General features: G+C 38.7%; 1 protein-coding gene across 3 annotated transcripts in view; it reads right to left on the bottom strand.

Moving 5' to 3' along the window:
- LOC126416660 (HSPB1-associated protein 1) overlaps positions 1–16,518 on the bottom strand; it is a 106,892-nt gene extending 90,374 nt beyond the window's left edge. Inside the window, exon 1 of one of the 3 annotated variants that reach the window (XM_050084458.1) lies at positions 15,952–16,518. In XM_050084458.1, coding sequence (XP_049940415.1) covers positions 15,952–16,140 — 189 coding nt within the window. In that variant the 5' untranslated portion in view covers positions 16,141–16,518. The remainder of the gene's footprint in view (positions 1–15,951) is intronic. The other 2 variants (XM_050084456.1, XM_050084457.1) reach the window with 2 other exon arrangements.
- Between the last annotated feature and the right edge of the window lie 2,724 nt (positions 16,519–19,242).

Below are 19,242 nucleotides of genomic sequence, written 5' to 3'. Positions count from 1 at the left end.
CCACCTAGCTGTCATAGTACTTGCAGTGGATCCTGATGCAGTTTGGAATTCCTGTGTGATGATCTGGATAGATGTCTTCCTGTTACACGTTACGAGCTTCTTCAACTGTCAGTGGTCTCTGTCAGTCAACAGATGAGGTCGGCTTGTACGCTTCTGTGCGGTATGTGTCCATTTATGTTTCCACTGAACTATCAAATTGGAAACAGTGGACCTAGGGATGTTTAAGAGTGTGGAAATCTCGTGTACAGGTGTATGACACAAGTGACACCCAATCACCTGACCACGTTCGAAGTCCGTGAGTTCTGTGGAGTGCCCCAATCAGCTCTCTCACGATGTCTAATGACTAATGAGGTAGCTGATATGGAGTACCTGGCAGTATGTGGCAGCCACAATGCACCTAATACGAAAAACATATGTTTTTGGGGTGTCCAGATACTTTTGATCATATAGTGTATTGTCAGATGTTGGAGGTTAAGGTGCTAAAACTTTATATGAAATTTGGAGCCATATCTAATTGTATTACTGATGGACACAAAGAATTAGAAAATTTAAAATCTAAATTACAAGAAAACTGCTAGGAATTAAGATTAGTGTCTTGAAGACCAATGTAAGCAACAAGTGTTCATGTTGTTGTTGTTGTTGTGGTCTTCAGTCCTGAGACTGGTTTGATGCAGCTCTCCATGCTACTCTATCCTGTGCAAGCTTCTTCATCTCCCAGTACTTATTGCAACCTACATCCTTCTGAATCTGCTTAGTGTATTCATCTCTTGGTCTCCCTCTACGATTTTTACCCTCCACGCTGCCCTCCAATGCTAAATTTGTGATCCCTTGATACCTCAAAACATGTTCTAGTCAAGTTGTGCCACAAACTTCTCTTCTCCCAAATCCAATTCAATACCTCCTCATTAGTTACGTGATCTACCCACCTTATCTTCAGCATTCTTCTGTAGCACCACATTTTGAAAGCTTCTATTCTCTTCTTGTCCAAACTAGTTATCGTCCATGTTTCACTTCCATACATGGCCACACTCCATACAAAGACTTTCAGAAACGACTTCCTGACACTTAAATCTATACTCGATGTTAACAAATTTCTCTTCTTCAGAAACGCTTTCCTTGCCATTGCCAGCCTACATTTTATATCCTCTCTACTTCGACCATCATCAGTTATTTTACTCCCCAAATAGCAAAACTCCTTTACTACTTTAAGTGTCTCATTTCCTAATCTAATTCCCTCAGCATCACACGATTTAATTTGACTACATTCCATTATCCTCGTTTTGCTTTTGTTGATGTTCCTCTTATATCCTCCTTTCAAGACACTATCCATTCCGTTCAACTGCTCTTCCAAGTCCTTTGCTGTCTCTGACAGAATTACAATGTCATCTCAACCTCAAAGTTTTTATTTCTTCTCCATGAATTTTAATACCTACTCCGAATTTTTCTTTTGTTTCCTTTACTGCTTGCTCAATATACAGATTGAATAACATCGGGGAGAGGCTACAACCCTGTCTCACGCCCTTCCCAACCACTGCTTCCCTTTCATGTCCCTCAACTCTTATAACTGCCATCTGGTTTCTGTACAAATTGTTCATACTATGGGAAAAATCATGGGTTAGAAAAAGCTGCTCTGTTTGGATGTACAGAGCACACATAACACCATTTGCAAGAGATATGTAAACAGATATCTGAGTTTTCTTCATAGACGAGTCCACTTATTACAGATGGAAGTAGGGACAATGAGCAAAGTGGAAACAAAACTGGACTAGCGTTTTCCAAATGGTATGGCGGAGCCACTGGAACATGAAACAAAAATGGTCACAGTGTTTCCACCACACCAGTGAGAATCAATCATATCACTGCATGAATGGCAGGAAGAGTTTAGCATAGCAAAAAATAGTCATATGGCAAGTAGTTTCTCAAGTTTTAAGCCTGAAGGGGAGCTACACCCAATTATATTATTGAGAACTTTTGAGGAAGTTTTATCTTCTGCAAGGGATTATGAAAGGAAGATCCAGTTTGTGATAGCGCGTTTCGACACAGAAGCTCCAGAATGGGGTGTCTTTACAAACAGGACTTCAAAAAGTGGGCAGATTTCTCACAGAAATTTATGGATAAATGTTGGTCAGAAGGCAACCTACAGAAGTTGACTCTAGAGTTACTAGATTCTGGGCCTCATACTAAAAGATGGGGAAGATTTAGGAAATATCCTGAATGACATTCGATTCAAAGAAAGTTTGGAGACAAACCTGTTAGTGAAGTTACCTTACTAGGGTACATACTAGGAAAATGCCAGAATAAAAGTGATTGGGAGAGAAGCGTCAAAGGCTGTGCTACACTTAGATACCTAGAGTAATTAGATATCTTGAATAAAACTAGGGATGATGATATGTTTAGAAACAACAGAAAAGAATATGGTAAGACAAGTAAAAAAGAATAAAGGAGGAGTAACAGTAAGGCCAGTCAATATCGACAGGTTAAAAGACAGAATTCTTGGGCAGAAAGACATAATGGAAATAGTTCGAAAACATGTAAGATCCAAGAGAAACCATTTTTCAAAATGAAGAACTATGGACCAGACTAATGTGATATGTATCAATAAGTTTTTGTTTATACTTTGCAGGCCTGTATTGACTAGTAGTATAGTATTTTTTAAGTTTTGTAGTCCCATCACTAACTAAAGAAGATACATCTTTGCTGACTAGTAGCTCAATGAGCTAAATAATTAGTAGACGGATCAGAGATGGAAGTAAGGAGATGTAGTGTAATAGTACCATCAAAATATTGTCAAGACTAATATATTATGAGATGAGCTGGGGTTAATGATTATCAGCTGTTTATGAAGAACAGGATAGCAGAAGAGTGTAATTATTAGACTAATTATGAATAATACTGGGTACAATCTTTCGTTTGAAACTAAGGTAATGGATAAGAAGCAAAGTTTTTTTACAGATGTTATGTTACCAACCAATTATTGCACATTCCTACAGGGAGAGAGAGAATACTTATTAAAACCAGGTATTATAAAGCAATAAACAAGACAACTATAAATGTGTTACATCTACAAGGAAAGTTTATGAAATGAAGCACTTACAATATGGATAGTATTTCTATTGAAAGGAGAATAACATCAAAGTGATTGAGTTTATTTTTCAAGTGACTGAGTTTACGTCATTAACATATATTGCAGGACATCAAGCTCAAAATTGGCAATAAATTAACAAAATATTCGCTCCTAGGAAATGCCAGATGTAAATCACCATCTTATAAAAAGCTCAGTAAATAATAGTGGGAGAACTATTATGTACTGATCTTTTTACAAGCTGGTGATTCACATCTGGCATTTCATGGGGGGCTAATGTTTTTCTTAATTTATGGCCAATTTTGAGCCTGATGTCCTGCAATATATGTTAATGACATAAACTCAATCACTTGAAAATGGCATAAAAGGCCAAAACCTGGGTCATAATTAAATAAACAACAATACAGTGAAATGGCGGTGTATTCATTTAAAAATTATTGTATGACTGTTGCTCACCAACATCACAAAACTGTTTACATACACAATTGTTGGGAACCATGGGAATCCAGGCTGAAATAGCCACATGGAGGTAGTGTGAGCTGTCACTAAGCTGTGCAATGGAACAAGTTCATGTTTCAAGTATTAGTTGAGTACTTCTGTAGAGGGAGCTGCTAGGAGAAGGCACTTCAAACCTGGCAGTATAAAACACACACACACACACACACACACACACACACACACACACACACACAGAGAGAGAGAGAGAGAGAGAGAGAGAGAGAGATAATGCTTCACACATGTATACACTGTGTTGCATGGATATTACAGACTATGAAAATTCAGAATGGAAAGTATTACAAGACACTTTGGTATATTCAAACAGTTAGGCATATGTTTTTGCCCCCACCCCCCTCCAGCAACATACTTGTACATAATTATTAACTATCATCAAATGGTGGAATATGAGTATCATAGGGGTCATGTGAACCAATACTAAGCTTATTTGGGTATGACCTATGCTGCGGTTAGGTGATAGTAAGAGAAAAATTTGTCATTATGTCTATTTGCAAGAAATACGAGTTCTGTTCCAAAAATTCCAGAACTTTGTCCACAAAATTTTTCTACGCTTACCTTTTACTTATAGTGCATGTTCTCCTTTCAAATATTCTCCCCCACAATTGATATACTACTCTCAATGCCGTTTTCACTTATGGAAGCAGAGTTGGTATGCCTCTGAATTGCATGAAGTGTTGCCTGCAAATTTTCTTTTATCTCTTCTATCTTTGCAAATGATAGCCTTAGGAAATAAAAAAAATCCACATAGGCCAGGTCCGAGTATGGAGTTTGCGTGCTCCAAAAGCTCTACACAGATTTCGAGTGAAGGTCTTTCTGGTCTCGACTCATGAGCCATGTGACAAACTTGGTGGCAACTTGACACATTCGAATGTTACATTCTCCTACACTCTCACACAGTCAGTCTTCGATTGGCATGCACAATTTTGTTGACATTCCTGAAATGAGTGTTGTCATTTGATGTCAAAGGGCACCCTGAATGAGGGTCATCTTTAACTTCCGTCTGGCTATTTTTAAACCACATGAACCATTTGTAATATCGAGTACAGGTTAAGCACTCATCACCGTAAGCTTCCTGGATCATTTGATGTGTCTCTGTAAAGCTTTTGTTGAGTTTCATGCATAATTTAAGCAGACTTGTTGATCCTCTAACTCTGCCATCTTGAAATTTGCAAACTGTGCGACACAACGCTTTACTCAATACAGCACTGAACAATAACTAACAGACATACGACAATGAAACTTCGAGCAGTGACACAATAAACACAGACGTGTGCAGGATTGCCAACTGCATTTCACTCCAACATGCCATTGGTGTGAAATTATGAATTTTCCAGAATGTTTGAACAGAACTTGTATCTACTGGCTTTTTCATAACATGGTATCTCCCTTCCAATGTGAGTACTCATGGAATTGTATACTGTACTTTAATTATTTATCCAGATTGTAAATTGAAGATACGAAATAAAAATGGCTTTAAGTGCTATGTTTTATGTAAAATGAGATCTTCATGTCACATCCAATAAAGTAAAAGTCTCAGACTGCCACCATTGAAAATATAGAACCAAATCCAATCAATGAATGGCATGTGGCAGGATCATTAAAAGTCAAAAACTCAAAACTTATGATGTTCTGGACTACATCTTTACTGATAGATATGATTTTAAAATTCACTTTGAAATCAGCAAAGTACAAGAAAAGTTATAATTTTTGGGTGAATTCTTCCCTTACACAAGGAAAAGGCTAAAACAATTAGTCATAATTACATTTCTTCATAAAAATCAACTAGCTTTTATTGGCTGGCAGGATACGGATGGCATGGATTGTGAAGCAGTCACTGAAATTGAGCGTGTTGCATTCAGCTGTGTGCTATGCCACTCTGCCCTAGGACATTGTTTGGTTGTGGAAAGCCATTCATTCATTGAGGTGGATAACTGATAGCTCAAAGATGTGATAATAGGTTTCTATATATTTTTGGATTATGGGTGTGTGCCCCCCCCCATGAACCACGGACCTTGCCGTTGGTGGGGAGGCTTGCGTGCCTCAGCGATACAGATGGCCGTACCGTAGGTGCAACCACAACGGAGGGGTATCTGTTGAGAGGCCAGACAAACATGTGGTTCCTGAAGAGGGGCAGCAGCCTTTTCAGTAGTTGCAGGGGCAACAGTCTGGATGATTGACTGATCTGGCCCTGTAACAATAACCAAAATGGTCTTGCTGTTGTGGTACTGCGAACGGCTGAAAGCAAGGGGAAACTACAGCCGTATTTTTTCCCAAGGACATGCAGCTTTACTGTATGATTAAATGATGATGGCGTCCTATTGGATAAAATATTCCGGAGGGAAAATAGTCCCCTATTCGGAGCTCCGGGCGGGGACTACTCAGGAGGACGTTGTTATCAGGAGAAAGAAAACTGGCGTTCTACGGATCGGAGCGTGGAATGTCAGATCCCTTAATCGGGCAGGTAGGTTAGAAAATTTAAAAAGGGAAATGGATAGGTTAAAGTTAGATATAGTGGGAATTAGTGAAGTTCGGTGGCAGGAGGAACAGGACTTTTGGTCAGGTGAATACAGGGTTACAAATACAAAATCAAATAGGGGTAATGCAGGAGTAGGTTTAATAATGAATAAAAAAATAGGAGTGCGGGTTAGCTACTACAAACAGCATAGTGAACGCATTATTGTGGCCAAGATAGACACGAAGCCCACGCCCGCTACAGTAGTACAAGTTTATATGCCAACTAGCTCTGCAGATGATGAAGAAATAGATGAAATGTATGACGAGATAAAAGAAATTATTCAGGTAGTGAAGGGAGACGAAAATTTAATAGTCATGGGTGACTGGAATTCATCAGTAGGAAAAGGGAGAGAAGGAAACATAGTAGGGGAATATGGATTGGGGGGAAGAAATGAAAGAGGAAGCCGCCTTGTAGAATTTTGCACAGAGCATAACTTAATCATAACTAACACTTGGTTCAAGAATCATAAAAGAAGGTTGTATACCTGGAAGAATCCTGGAGATACTAAAAGGTATCAGATAGATTATATAATGGTAAGACAGAGATTTAGGAACCAGGTTTTAAATTGTAAGACATTTCCAGGGGCAGATGTGGATTCTGACCACAATCTATTGGTTATGAACTGCAGATTGAAACTGAAGAAATTGCAAAAAGGTGGGAATTTAAGGAGATGGGACCTGGATAAACTGAAAGAACCAGAGGTTGTAGAGAGTTTCAGGGAGAGCATAAGGGAACAATTGACAGGATTGGGGAAAGAAATACAGTAGAAGAAGAATGGGTAGCTCTGAGGGATGAAGTAGTGAAGGCAGCAGATGATCGAGTAGCTAAAAAGACGAGGGCTAATAGAAATCCTTGGGTAACAGAAGAAATATTGAATTTAATTGATGAAAGGAGAAAATATAAAAATGCAGTAAATGAAGCAGGCAAAAAGGAATACAAACGTCTCAAAAATGAGATCGACAGGAAGTGCAAAATGGCTAAGCCGGGATGGCTAGAGGACAAATGTGAGGATGTAGAGGCTTGTCTCACTAGGGGTAAGAGAGATACTGCCTACAGGAAAATTAAAGAGACCTTTGGAGAGGTCTTGTATGAATATCAAGAGCTCAGATGGCAACCCAGTTCTAAGCAAAGAAGGGAAGGCAGAAAGATGGAAGGAGTATATAGAGGGTTTATACAAGGGCAATGTACTTGAGGACAATATTATGGAAATGGAAGAGGATGTAGATGAAGACGAGATTGGGAGATAAGATACTGCGTAAAGAGTTTGACAGAGCACTGAAAGACCTGAGTTGAAACAAGGCACCAGGAGTAGACAACATTCTATTAGAACTACTGACGGCCTTGGGAGAGCCAGTCATGACAAAACTCTACAATCTGGTGAGCAAGATGTACGAGACAGGTGAAATTCTCTCAGACTTCAAGAATAATATAATAATTCCAATCCCAAAGAAAGCAGGTGTTGACAGTTGTGAAAATTACCGAACTATCAGTTTAATAAGTCATGGATGCAAAATACTAACGCGAATTCTTTACAGACGAATGGAAAAACTGGTAGAAGCGGACCTCGGGGAAGATCAGTTTGGATTCCGTATAAATGTTGGAACACGTGAGGCAATACTAACCTTACGACTTATCTTAGAAGAAAGATTAAGAAAAGGCAAACCTACATTTCTAGCATTTGTAGACTTAGAGAAAGCTTTTGACAATGTTAACTGGAATACTCTCTTTCAAATTCTGAAGGTGGCAGGGGTAAAATACAGGGAGCGAAAGGCTATTTACAATTTGTACAGAAACCAGATGGCAGTTATAAGAGTCGAGGGGCATGAAAGGGAAGCAGTGGTTGGGAAAGGAGTGAGACAGGGTTGTAGCCTCTCCCCAATGTTATTCAATCTGTATATTGAGCAAGCAGTAAGGGAAACAAAAAAAAATTCGGAGTAGGTATTAAAATTCATGGAGAAGGAGTAAAAACTTTGAGGTTCGCCGATGACATTGTAATTCTGTCAGAGACAGCAAAGGACTTGGAAGAGCTGTTGAACGGAATGGGCAGTGTCTTGAAAGGAGGATATAAGATGAACATCAACAAAAGCAAAACGAGGATAATGGAATGTAGTCAAATTAAATCGCGTGATGCTGAGGGAATTAGATCAGGAAATGAGTCACTTAAAGTAGTAAAGGAGTTTTGCTATTTAGGGAGTAAAATAACATGATGGTCGAAGTGGAGAGGATATAAAATGTAGACTGGCAATGGCAAGGAAATCGTTTCTGAAGAAGAAAAATTTGTTAACATCAAGTATAGATTTAAGTGTCAGGAAGTCGTTTCTGAAAGTATTTGTATGGAGTGTAGCCATGTATGGAAGTGAAACATGGACGATAACTAGTTTGGACAAGAAGAGAATAGAAGCTTTTGAAATGTGGTGCTACAGAAGAATGCTGAAGATAAGGTGGGTAGATCACGTAACTAATGAGGAGGTATTGAATTGGATTGGGGAGAAGAGAAGTTTGTGGCACAACTTGACTAGAAGAAGGGATCGGTTGGTAGGACATGTTTTGAAGCATCAAGGAATCACAAATTTAGCATTGGAGGGCAGCGTGGAGGGTAAAAATCGTAGAGGGAGACCAAGAGATCAATGCACTAAGCAGATTCAGAAGGATGTAGGTTGCAGTAGGTACTGGGAGATGAAGAAGCTTGCACAGGATAGAGTAGCATGGAGAGCTGCATCAAACCAGTCTCAGGACTGAAGACCACAACAACAACAAAGGGTGTGTGACAGTTTCCTCTGTGTGAAACAGAGCTGTGAGTCAAGGACCATTTTCACAATACTTCTAAAAATTTTCATAATTTTCTTTCTGTTACTTACCACATGTTACAAAAATTTTTGCATTATTCTTCTTACAAATGTGTTCAACAAGCAGTAGGTATATGAGCTTGATTTAGCAACAAAATAATTGTTCTAACAAAAGCTTTGTCTATTACAACAATTCCAATGCTTGAAAAATTATTACCTCTGAAAGAACAACATGATATTCAGTGACGGGAGAGGAAAGTAACTATTGCCACCATTGCCAACATTTGATGATAAAATTTTCTGATTCTATGTACACTTATCAGTAACTTCCTTGTCAGACAAATGTGATCAGTACACTGTATTATTAACCCTTAACTTCTAAAAAAAAGTGTGTAATGAAGGGTTAAAATAGTTTTGTGTTTTAGTAAATACAAGAATACACCAATAACATGGGGCTAAATGTACAAGAATATATCTTTCCCTTATGCTATAGTTTTGTTGTGGGCAGCAAAATTTAATTTCTGATTTTCAGGCTCAACCACACATGGAATGATTCCATATTAGATGTGTTATAATATCTACATCTACATTATGTGCACCACTGTTTAGTACATGGCAAAGGGTGCATCCCATTTTAATTGTTATCAGGGCTTCTTCCTGTTCCATTCATGTATAGAGCATGGGAAGTACTACTATTTGAATACCTCCATCCATGCTGTAATTATTCTAATCTTCTCCTCATGATACCCATGTGAGTGATAGGTGGCAGGCTGTAGTACATTTCTTGAAACTCTATTAGTAGACTTTCTCTGGGTAGTTTATGTCTATCTTCAAGAGTCTACCACTTCAGTTTCTGCAGCTTGTCTCTGACACAATCCCAAAGGTGAAAAAAAAACTTGTACTATCCATGCAATCCTTCTCTGTGTATGTTCAATATCCCTCGTTAGTCCTATTTGGTACGGGTACCACACACTTGAGCAATATTCTAGAATCAGTCACATGAGTGATTTGTAAGCAATCTACTTTGTAGACTGATTGTACTTCCCCTTTCGTTCACCAATAAACTGAAGTCTACCATCTGCTTTATCCACAACTGAAGTTATGTCATCATTCAATTTTGTATCCCTTCAAAGTGTTATGCCTGTAGAAGTAACACAACTGGTCAGAATGAAATCAAATTGCAATGGAATGCTATTGGAGAACGGGGAAAAACATAGCAGAAAAAAAGGTTACAAAATGTAGCAATAGATGGCTCTGTAAGCATCGTAATTTAGTAGTGGTCGGCTACAAATGACAAATGAGTCATACAACAATGCCTAAGGTGTATGTTTGAGGTAAAACTGTACTACTCAGTGTGCATGGGTGTACTGGTGTGATACTGGTAGATATGTAAGCCCATCCACCACAGCAAGGTCATATCACATTTGGTGGGAAAAATTGGTTTTTAAATGTCCTGAGGCCAAAAACTGCACAAAAAGCATCAATCACATCTGTTTTTAATTGACCTGAGGACAAAAACCACATAAAAAGCATCAATCAATATCAAATTGGATTATTAATTTCCATGTGACTGGCACAAAACATGTTTAATATGCTGTCCACCATTTTCTGAAACAAGTTGAAATTGAAAAACAGCATGTTCCACGACTGATCAAAGTATTTCCAGAGTCATGTTCAGAATGTGCTGCGCAATGCGTGCCTTCAATGCAGCTAAGTTTGCAATTGGAACACTGAATACAACATCTTTCAGACAGCCCCACAGCTAGAAGTCACATGGATTAAGATCAGGTGATCGGGACTGTCAGACTGTAGGGAAATGGCGGCTGATAATTCTAGCATTTCCAAAATGGCACTTCAGCAGATGCTTAACTGCATTTGCAATGTCCGCCATCTTGTATAAAAACAATCCCATCCACAAATCCACACTGTTGGAGAGCTGGAATGACGTGGTTGTGCAAAAGACACTCATAGCACTTACCAGTGATGGTACAGGTAACAAGACTGGAAGCACCCTATGATAAATGATGCCGTAAACCCGCACCACACAGTGACCTTTTCAGTATGAAGTGGTACTGGTTATTTGCGTTTGGATTTTCCATTGTCACTATTCAACAATTCTGAGTATTGACATGTCCACTTCCAAGTGGGCAAGAAATTCTGAAGCAAAGGGCTCTCTTGCTGGCAGGTCAACAGGAAGCAACTCGTGCACATGGGTAGTTTTGAATGGATAGCAAAGAAGGAAGTTTGGTATAATTTTATGCACATTGTTTATGGGTACGTCCAGTGTTCAGGAAATTCTCCGTGCACTACACGTTTGCACACCACCACTCGTCTCCTGTATTGCTGTGACCACTGCTTCCACTGACACCATGTCAATTCGTTTCCTCCTCCCTCTACCAAGTTGCACACCAAAAGTACCTGTCTTTCCGAATCATTTTCTCCAGACCCATGGCAGTTATCGGACCAACGTCTTTTTTCAAACCCTTCAGTGTCTGGAACTTCTGAAGAGCAACGTTTGCACAGTCATCATTCTTGTAATACAGCTTTGCAAGCAGAGCGCGATCCTGCATTGAGACAGTCATGGCGAATGTCGCAGACATGAAAGGAGGAAAAGCCATGTACAAGGTGTGTTTATACCAACTTCAATGGGTCGTGCACATGATAGGTGTTTTCATTTATGTATTCTGACACATACAGCACCATCTATCGATCAATTTTCACACTATTTTTTTCTTCTGCCTTACGTTTTCCCTTTCTCCAATAATATTCCATTGCAATCTGATGTTATCATGCCCAGTGGTGTTATTTCTACAGCGTTTTGAAAGTTTAACTTTAATTATATTCACCCTGTATGTAACTGTATCATCAGCAAAAAGTCTGAGGTAACTATTAATATTGTCCACAAGTCATTAATGTAAAGAATGAACAGGAAGGCCCCAACACACTTCCCTGGGGGACACCTGGAGTTACTTCTATATCTAACAATGAATCTTCATCCAAAATAATTTGCTGCATCCTTCCTACCAAGAAATCCTCAACCAGTCACAAACCTCACTAGATACCCCACATAATTGTACTTTTGACAATAAGTGTAAGTGTTGCACTGAGTTACATGCTTTTTGAAAATCAAGAAATACAGCAGTTACCAGACTGCCTGGATCCAAAGCTTGCAGTGTGAGTTGAGCTCCATGTGATTGATGTTCTCAGTATCCATGTTGGATGGCATGGAAGAAGCCATTCTGTTTGAGATACCTCATTATGTTTGAGCTCAGAACACATTCTAAGATTATACAACAAATCAGTGTCAATGATACTAGACGGTAGTTTTGCAGATCACTTCTACTACCCATCTTGTAGATGGGTGTGACCTGTGCTTTTTTCCACCTACTGGGCACAGTTTTTTGTTCAAGGGATTTACAGTAGATTATAGTTATAAAAAGGGCTAACTCAGCTGAAAATTCAGAATGCAATCCAATAGGGATGCCAACAGGCCATAGGGCTTTGTTCAATTTTAAAACTTTCAGCTGTTTATCAACACCACTGACACTAATACTTATTTCACTCTTATTTTCAGTTGCACAGGGAGCAAATTTGAGCAATTCTTGTGGGTTTTTCTTTGTAAAGAAACATCTGAAAACAACGTTAAGCATTTCAGCATTTGCTTTGTTACCCTCAATTTCAGTTCCTATCTCATTCACTAGGGACTGGACACTAACTTTGGTGCAACTAACAGTCTTTACATACTACTACAATTTCTTTGGATTTTGTGAAAGCAATTTGACAATATTCTGCTATGGTAATCATTGAACACTTCACGCTTCCCTCTCTTGACAGCCAAATGCGTTTCATTTAGCACCCCTGTAGCTATAGTCTTATGCATTGTTTTAAACCTATTGTGCAATAGTCCCAGTTTCTTTAGAATTTTCTTTACAAAGGCTGTATACCATGGAGGGCCCTTCCATTATGAGCTGTTCTACTGGGTACATATCTATCCACCGGATGGTCATCTATTCTTTTAAACTTAGGCCACAGTTTCTAAACATTCTCCTGCTCTGTGCAGAATGTTTCAAGTCCCTACTTTTTGTCTGTCTAGTTTGTTGAATTTATAAATTTTTCTGGTTCCTTCAGTTGCCCTTTGTGTCTTGCTATTCGTTGTCGCTATAACTGCCTTGTGGTCACTGATACCCGTTTCAATGTGGACTTCCTGAAACAGGCCGGGTCTGATTGTTGCCATTAGATCTGATAAGTTGGGTTTTGAACTATCTGTCCTAGGTAGTTTTTAGAAGACGCATTTAATATTGCTTCATAGGATGTCTTATCATACCCATCACTAACAAAACTGCAGTTTTTCCAATCAATTGTCGGATGATTAAAGTCTTCACCAATGATTACAGTACTATTGGGAAACTTGTGTACAAGTGAGTTAAGGTTTTCTCTTAAGTTTTCAGTTTCACCAGCGGATTTGTCTGGTGCGTGATGGGATTCAATTATCATTTTGTGTCCTCCCTTGATTACAAGTCTCAACCAAATAATCTCACAAACTACTTCAGTTTCTATCCCTCTGGATCTGAGCTTCTTGTCTACTGCGGCAAATTCGCCGTCTCCATTTCCCATTAACCTATCCTTTCAATATGCACTTCAATTTTGCCTAAAAATCTCATTGCCATCAATTTCAGGATTCAACCAGTTTTCTCTATCTAGTGTTATGTGAGTTTCACTGTTGTCCAGGAACACTTCGAACTCGGGCACTTCGTTGTGAACGCTTCGGCAGTTAACCATTATGATTTTAATACCTATGGATGCAAGCTGGATGCAAGGCTCGTCATCTTGACATTTTCTGCCAGTCACTGAAATGATCCAAGTACGATCTTGGATCCCAGATGTCAGGCATCAATCCGCAGATAGTTGCACCCTTTTCCCTCAATGGCAGCTGGAGCAGCCTCTTCAGCAAGTTGAATGAGCCTCCAGGCATAAGCGCACGTGGTGTGCTTTCCTGTCCCATGCTGACATTTCCCTAAGAGGTATCATCTTTTGCCATACACTTAAACTGCAACACTTAATAGGCCCCGACCCTTTTTCATTTGCCTCCTTTTGACACTGAACAAATCAGGTTTCCCCCAAACAGGTCAAGTCAGTCCCACAGGCTCAGTTTCAGTTTAAGAATGCACCTCGAACTTCTTGTTATGGGGATCCGTATAACACCCAGTCCTCCCCGCTCGCCTTCTGTCAATCACACAATTAGGAAAAAAAAAAAAATCCTCTTAATTTGACTGAGTTAATTATTTTTCTATTGCTGTGTTAATGTCACTTTCATTTAAAGGCAGGAATCACATGTTCAAATTGCACAGTATGCATAACCAAATTAGGTAGTGCACTTTTTTTTAGTCACGGATCTGATTTGGTTTGGTGAACGATCACACTCTGTATGGCCATCCTCAGTTAGACGTGCAGTGTTATTCCTAAAACACCTCAGAGAAATGCTGGGATGGTTAATTCAACAAGGCCAAGCCCGACGAGCTGTCCTCATTCAACATACGGTTATATTCATGTGTCTGTCTACATATCTGACATCCGTTTTCCTTGTATTAAGTTTACACACCCTACATGACTGTAAAATAATCCTTGGATGAAGAACTTACTGATACCATAAAGTTGCAGGGGCTGTCAGTGTGACATGCATTCTGGATGTTGTATTTGCACATTTGCTAGTAGGGTTATTCATGTTACAAGCATTAATAAAGTACTGAAATTTTCTTTGAGACCCAACATTACTTCAACTCAGTTTTGTAACATCACATGCTGCTTTACACCTTTGTAGGTCAGTTGTAAACCACATATGTACAGGAGTGGGATTATGTTCTTATAGGCTACATTTTTTTATCGTAAGAAGTAAGCGTCTCTCTTATGTAACAAACTTTTGGCTGCATGATGGTATATACATGAAAAAAATTAAAAAAGAAAGTTACACCATCTTTCATCCTGTTTCCAAAAACCTGTTGTCCATGTTACTTAGATGTAATATCGCTAAAGAAGTCTTTGTAGACCAGACTGCTACACTTGTCATGAAAACACTTGTGATACCACCACCCTGAAAGTCTCTCTCTCTCTCTCTCTCTCTCTCTCTCTCTCTCTCTCTCTCTCTCTCTCTCTCTCACACACACACACACACACACACACACACACACACACACACACACACACACACACACACACACCAACAACAACAACAAGTTCAGTGACCCATTTTTTGTATCCAATAAGTTTAATATCGAGTTCTAACATTCCTATCTCACTGTCAAGATTTTGTTTTCATTACCTGCATCCATATCTTAGAGAGATTACCACTGGCTACAAAAGTTACTAAACTGCCAGTACAAAATGATAGGCCCTACACCTGTCTATGACTGAACCAAATACAAGTACTACAGAAATTGCACCCTATGGAAAAAATTAGATGCTTTCAGCAATGAAGCTGTATGTACCTTGTTAACTTACCAGGAGGAAAGGTTATGGGAAGGGGCTTAGGATCCAGAAGGGCATTTAATTTTCACTCTAATTAAGTGCGACTTCAGTTCCTTTAAGGAAGGAGGTTGTACAACATGATGGTATAAAAATGTACTCTCTTTGACTTCTTTAAAACGCTTTCACGAAACAGTTGTATCTGTCACAACCAGATGGCGAATCAAATCTTGTACAATGAATTCTAGGTATGAAAACAGGCAACTGATTACTAACTTAATGTTGAGCTGCCTGTTCTTACTTACAGAATACTTTTAGTAGATAGTGACTAATACTCCTTCACACAGAATAACTGTGTCCAAAACTCGTTCAAGCAAACTGTTTACGCATGCACATGAAACACGCATTTATTTTAACTTTGTATTCTGTATGTATACGGCATTCGATACTCTGCTAAACGTGGAGCAGGGTTAAAAGTAAGTATAGTCTTAATATTCACACTACCGACTGGCTAATTCTTAACTGATAAACTTGTATGAATCTCAAACCAAACATGGCATATATAGAAAAAATTATTCCTGATACAAACTTACTGGGGTTGCTTTGTTTAATCCAACCCTGAATGGCAGTTTCTTGTCGCCTAATTTACTCGCCCATTGTTCCATGTCCCAAGACAATATTTCCCAATTTGTGATCATATTATCGAATACAACAGGTTCTTTAACAACATTCAATAAACTGTGGCGTAATTCTGTTACCGACGTATCACCACAATCACTCATTTTCAAGTTTGAACTTAGGCACACTCGCGTCGTCTGCTTGTACTTAAATGCGAAAACAAATGACGCTATACATTCAATATGACCGCAGCAGAATTATTCGATCCATAACTTTGCAAAAAAATCTTCTATGTTAACTTAATGTTTTTCTATTATCGAGAATGTATTTTCAGCTGCTTTAGACGTGATCGTTCCTATTGACAGGAGAAAGTAGCGCATACAGCACGTATGAATAGATCTGAGACAAAATTCGCATCTCGGTGTAGTAATTAAGCCAAGTTTCCACTGTCTATGAAAATTTGCACATGCATCCACCCACATGTCCCGTTGGAGTGCAGTATTAAATTGCTTTTATTCACAAGTTTGTGGACACTAAAAAACACCAACATCTCGAAAGTGCAAAGCCTGCGTTAGGATATAGAAATAGCGACCTTTTGGTGACACAGATCGATAATTCGAGAAATCGATGCGAATGCATGACTTGAGAGAATTGCATCTTTTTCTCTTTCTTTATTGATATTTCATCCCGCCACCCCTTTCCGGCGGGAATTTATGTACCACGAATTTAAAATTACTGTAAAAGATGATGTTAATTGAAGGTGTAAGTAAATAATACTGTGTTCGTGAATTATTTACAAACTTTAATAAAGATATGGGCAGACAGCACAGTAAAAAGACTTGAAAAAAATGAACATGGCAGAAGAAACACAGACCATTACAAATATAGCACTGTAAATGTCCTCTAAAACTGGAAAAGGACCTTCCCTGGGATGGGATATAGTTGTTGAAAAGATAGGTTGTTATGGAGGAAGATAGGAGAGTGGTGGTGATGAGGACTCATGGACTGGTAAGAGGTGAAGTCACGATTGGGGTGGCTGGTATTGCAGTCGATAAATTTGCGAAGAGTGGGGTTGGGCACAGGGGAAAAGTCTGAGGTGTGGCATAGGAGAGGATGGGAACGAAGCATGATGGGAGAAGCACCACCCAGATTTCTTCTCACATCATGTGCAGCTGCTCACAGTCTGTGCTCAGCAGCCAGAGACAGTGGTGACTTGTGTGTGAGTTTCGTTTGCATGTATGTTGTCTAATTCGGAAGCAGGCCTTTTGGCAGAAAGCTTACTTGTTTAACAGTCTTTTTGTTGTGCCTGTCTGCGACCCAGTATCTCCACTATATGGTGAATAGGAGTCTATTATTTTATAATATTGATAGTGTTCCATGCTGGATTTTCCACAGAAACACCCAGAAATATATTTAATACCCTGTAGAATTAATGCTGACAGTTATTGTCACAGACGCCCATGAGGATGTCGCCCTTAGAAGCACTAGCTGCGGTTATAAGTAATTTATTTAGAAAACTTGATATGCTTTATTATAAAGCACATTGAGTTATCTGAACAGTTATGTGAAAGACGTAATGCATGGATGAAATCCATCTGTATATTAAAACATATTGTTTCACTCAGGTACATGAACTTTGGCGTTACATTCCTTTTAGATGTCTAGGTGGCAATATCATTTGATCCTAACACATTTTCAAGGGGTGGTGTAGGAAGGGTGGCTTGCATTTAAATAGGTTAGGCTTGTTGAGTCTGTCTTTGGACATTCATAAAATAATGAATTGCAAGAAAAGTTAATAGGGATGAGCAACCAAAATTGTGAACCAAAACTAAAATGTGTAACAGGGGTAAAGAAATATCTGCAGATCACACACAGGAAAAAAAGGCTTGTTGAGTCTGTCTTTGGACATTCATAAAATAATGAATTGCAAGAAAAGTTAATAGGGATGAGCAACCAAAATTGTCAACCAAAACTAAAATGTGTAACAGGGGTAAAGAAATATCTGCAGATCACACACAGGAAAAAAACTATCAGTAATTGGAATACAAATGCACCTTGCAGAATTTCCAGATGTAATTGTCATTTTTTTCTTTGCGCTCCATGCTACTCTATCGTGTGCAAGCCTCACCAGCTCTACATAACAACTGCAACCTACATCCATTTGAATCTGCTAACTCTGTTCAAGCCTTGATTTCTCTCTACAGTTTTTACCCTCCCTCTCCAAAAGTTACTGATCTGTCCATATAATATTCAGCATTCTTTTGTAGCACTATGTTTCAAGAACTATTTTGTTACTTATTCCAAAACTAATAAACTTTCGGATTGTGCAACCATCTGTTTTGTCCATGAAATGTGTTTGAATTTGCGAATATGGACAACCATCAGTTGTATTGATCTGATCTCTACGTTTGATCCATATATCATGCACCTTTAATTATAAAAACTAAAACTAAAAGGCAAATTGAGGAAGCCTATATTGGATAATAGACAAATGCCTGCCAAGTGTTTTGGAGCATGTACATATCTTGTGTTTAAACAATTTGACACAAACTTGTGGAGGGCCTCTGATATAGATTAGGACTGGGATATATGTGCAATACAATGTCTGTACCATTTACCAGACAGTACTGTTAAAGCATTCACACAGTTTTAGGAGAAAATGTTCTTACATCGTGAAAAATGGTCTAAATATAGGATTTAAATTTTTGGAGACATCAGTGTCTACATAAGTCTAAAGTGTACAGATACCCAAGCAATTTGATTTTCTTAATATGCTAAGATTGCATGACCAATATTGTATTAATAGTTGAAGTAGACAATTTTCTTGTTTGGTAATGTTCAGAAAAATAAGTACAAAACTGGATTGTTCCATGAAGGTCACTAGAGCATGATAGTGGACCAGCTACTCCACCCACACCTCCAGGATATCTAGGTTTTGGTGACAGACTGATCTGCAGTGTATCTCAAAGCCCATATTTCATTGGAAAACAGTAGTTTAGTTGGAGTGCAAGTGAGTTCCATTTTGTAACCTCTGCCTAAAAAGGCTAAAATTAAAAACTCAAATGCCTGCAAAACATTGCAAAGAAATTTATATCACACTTCTGAATCATGATAGCACGAAAATTACTGCTAAAGTTAAGTATCTCAAAATAGAGTCGCATCCTTGAAAATTTTTATCCTAAGTATACATTTCCATTATTTATCAATGTACTCGCATATACAATGCGATCAAAAGTAGCCAGACACCTGGCTGAAAATGACTTACA

Source organism: Schistocerca serialis, chromosome 8 (genome assembly GCF_023864345.2).
Source record: "Schistocerca serialis cubense isolate TAMUIC-IGC-003099 chromosome 8, iqSchSeri2.2, whole genome shotgun sequence".
Classification (NCBI taxonomy): Eukaryota; Metazoa; Arthropoda; class Insecta; order Orthoptera; family Acrididae; genus Schistocerca; species Schistocerca serialis.
This window is presented reverse-complemented; position numbering and strand designations above follow the sequence as displayed.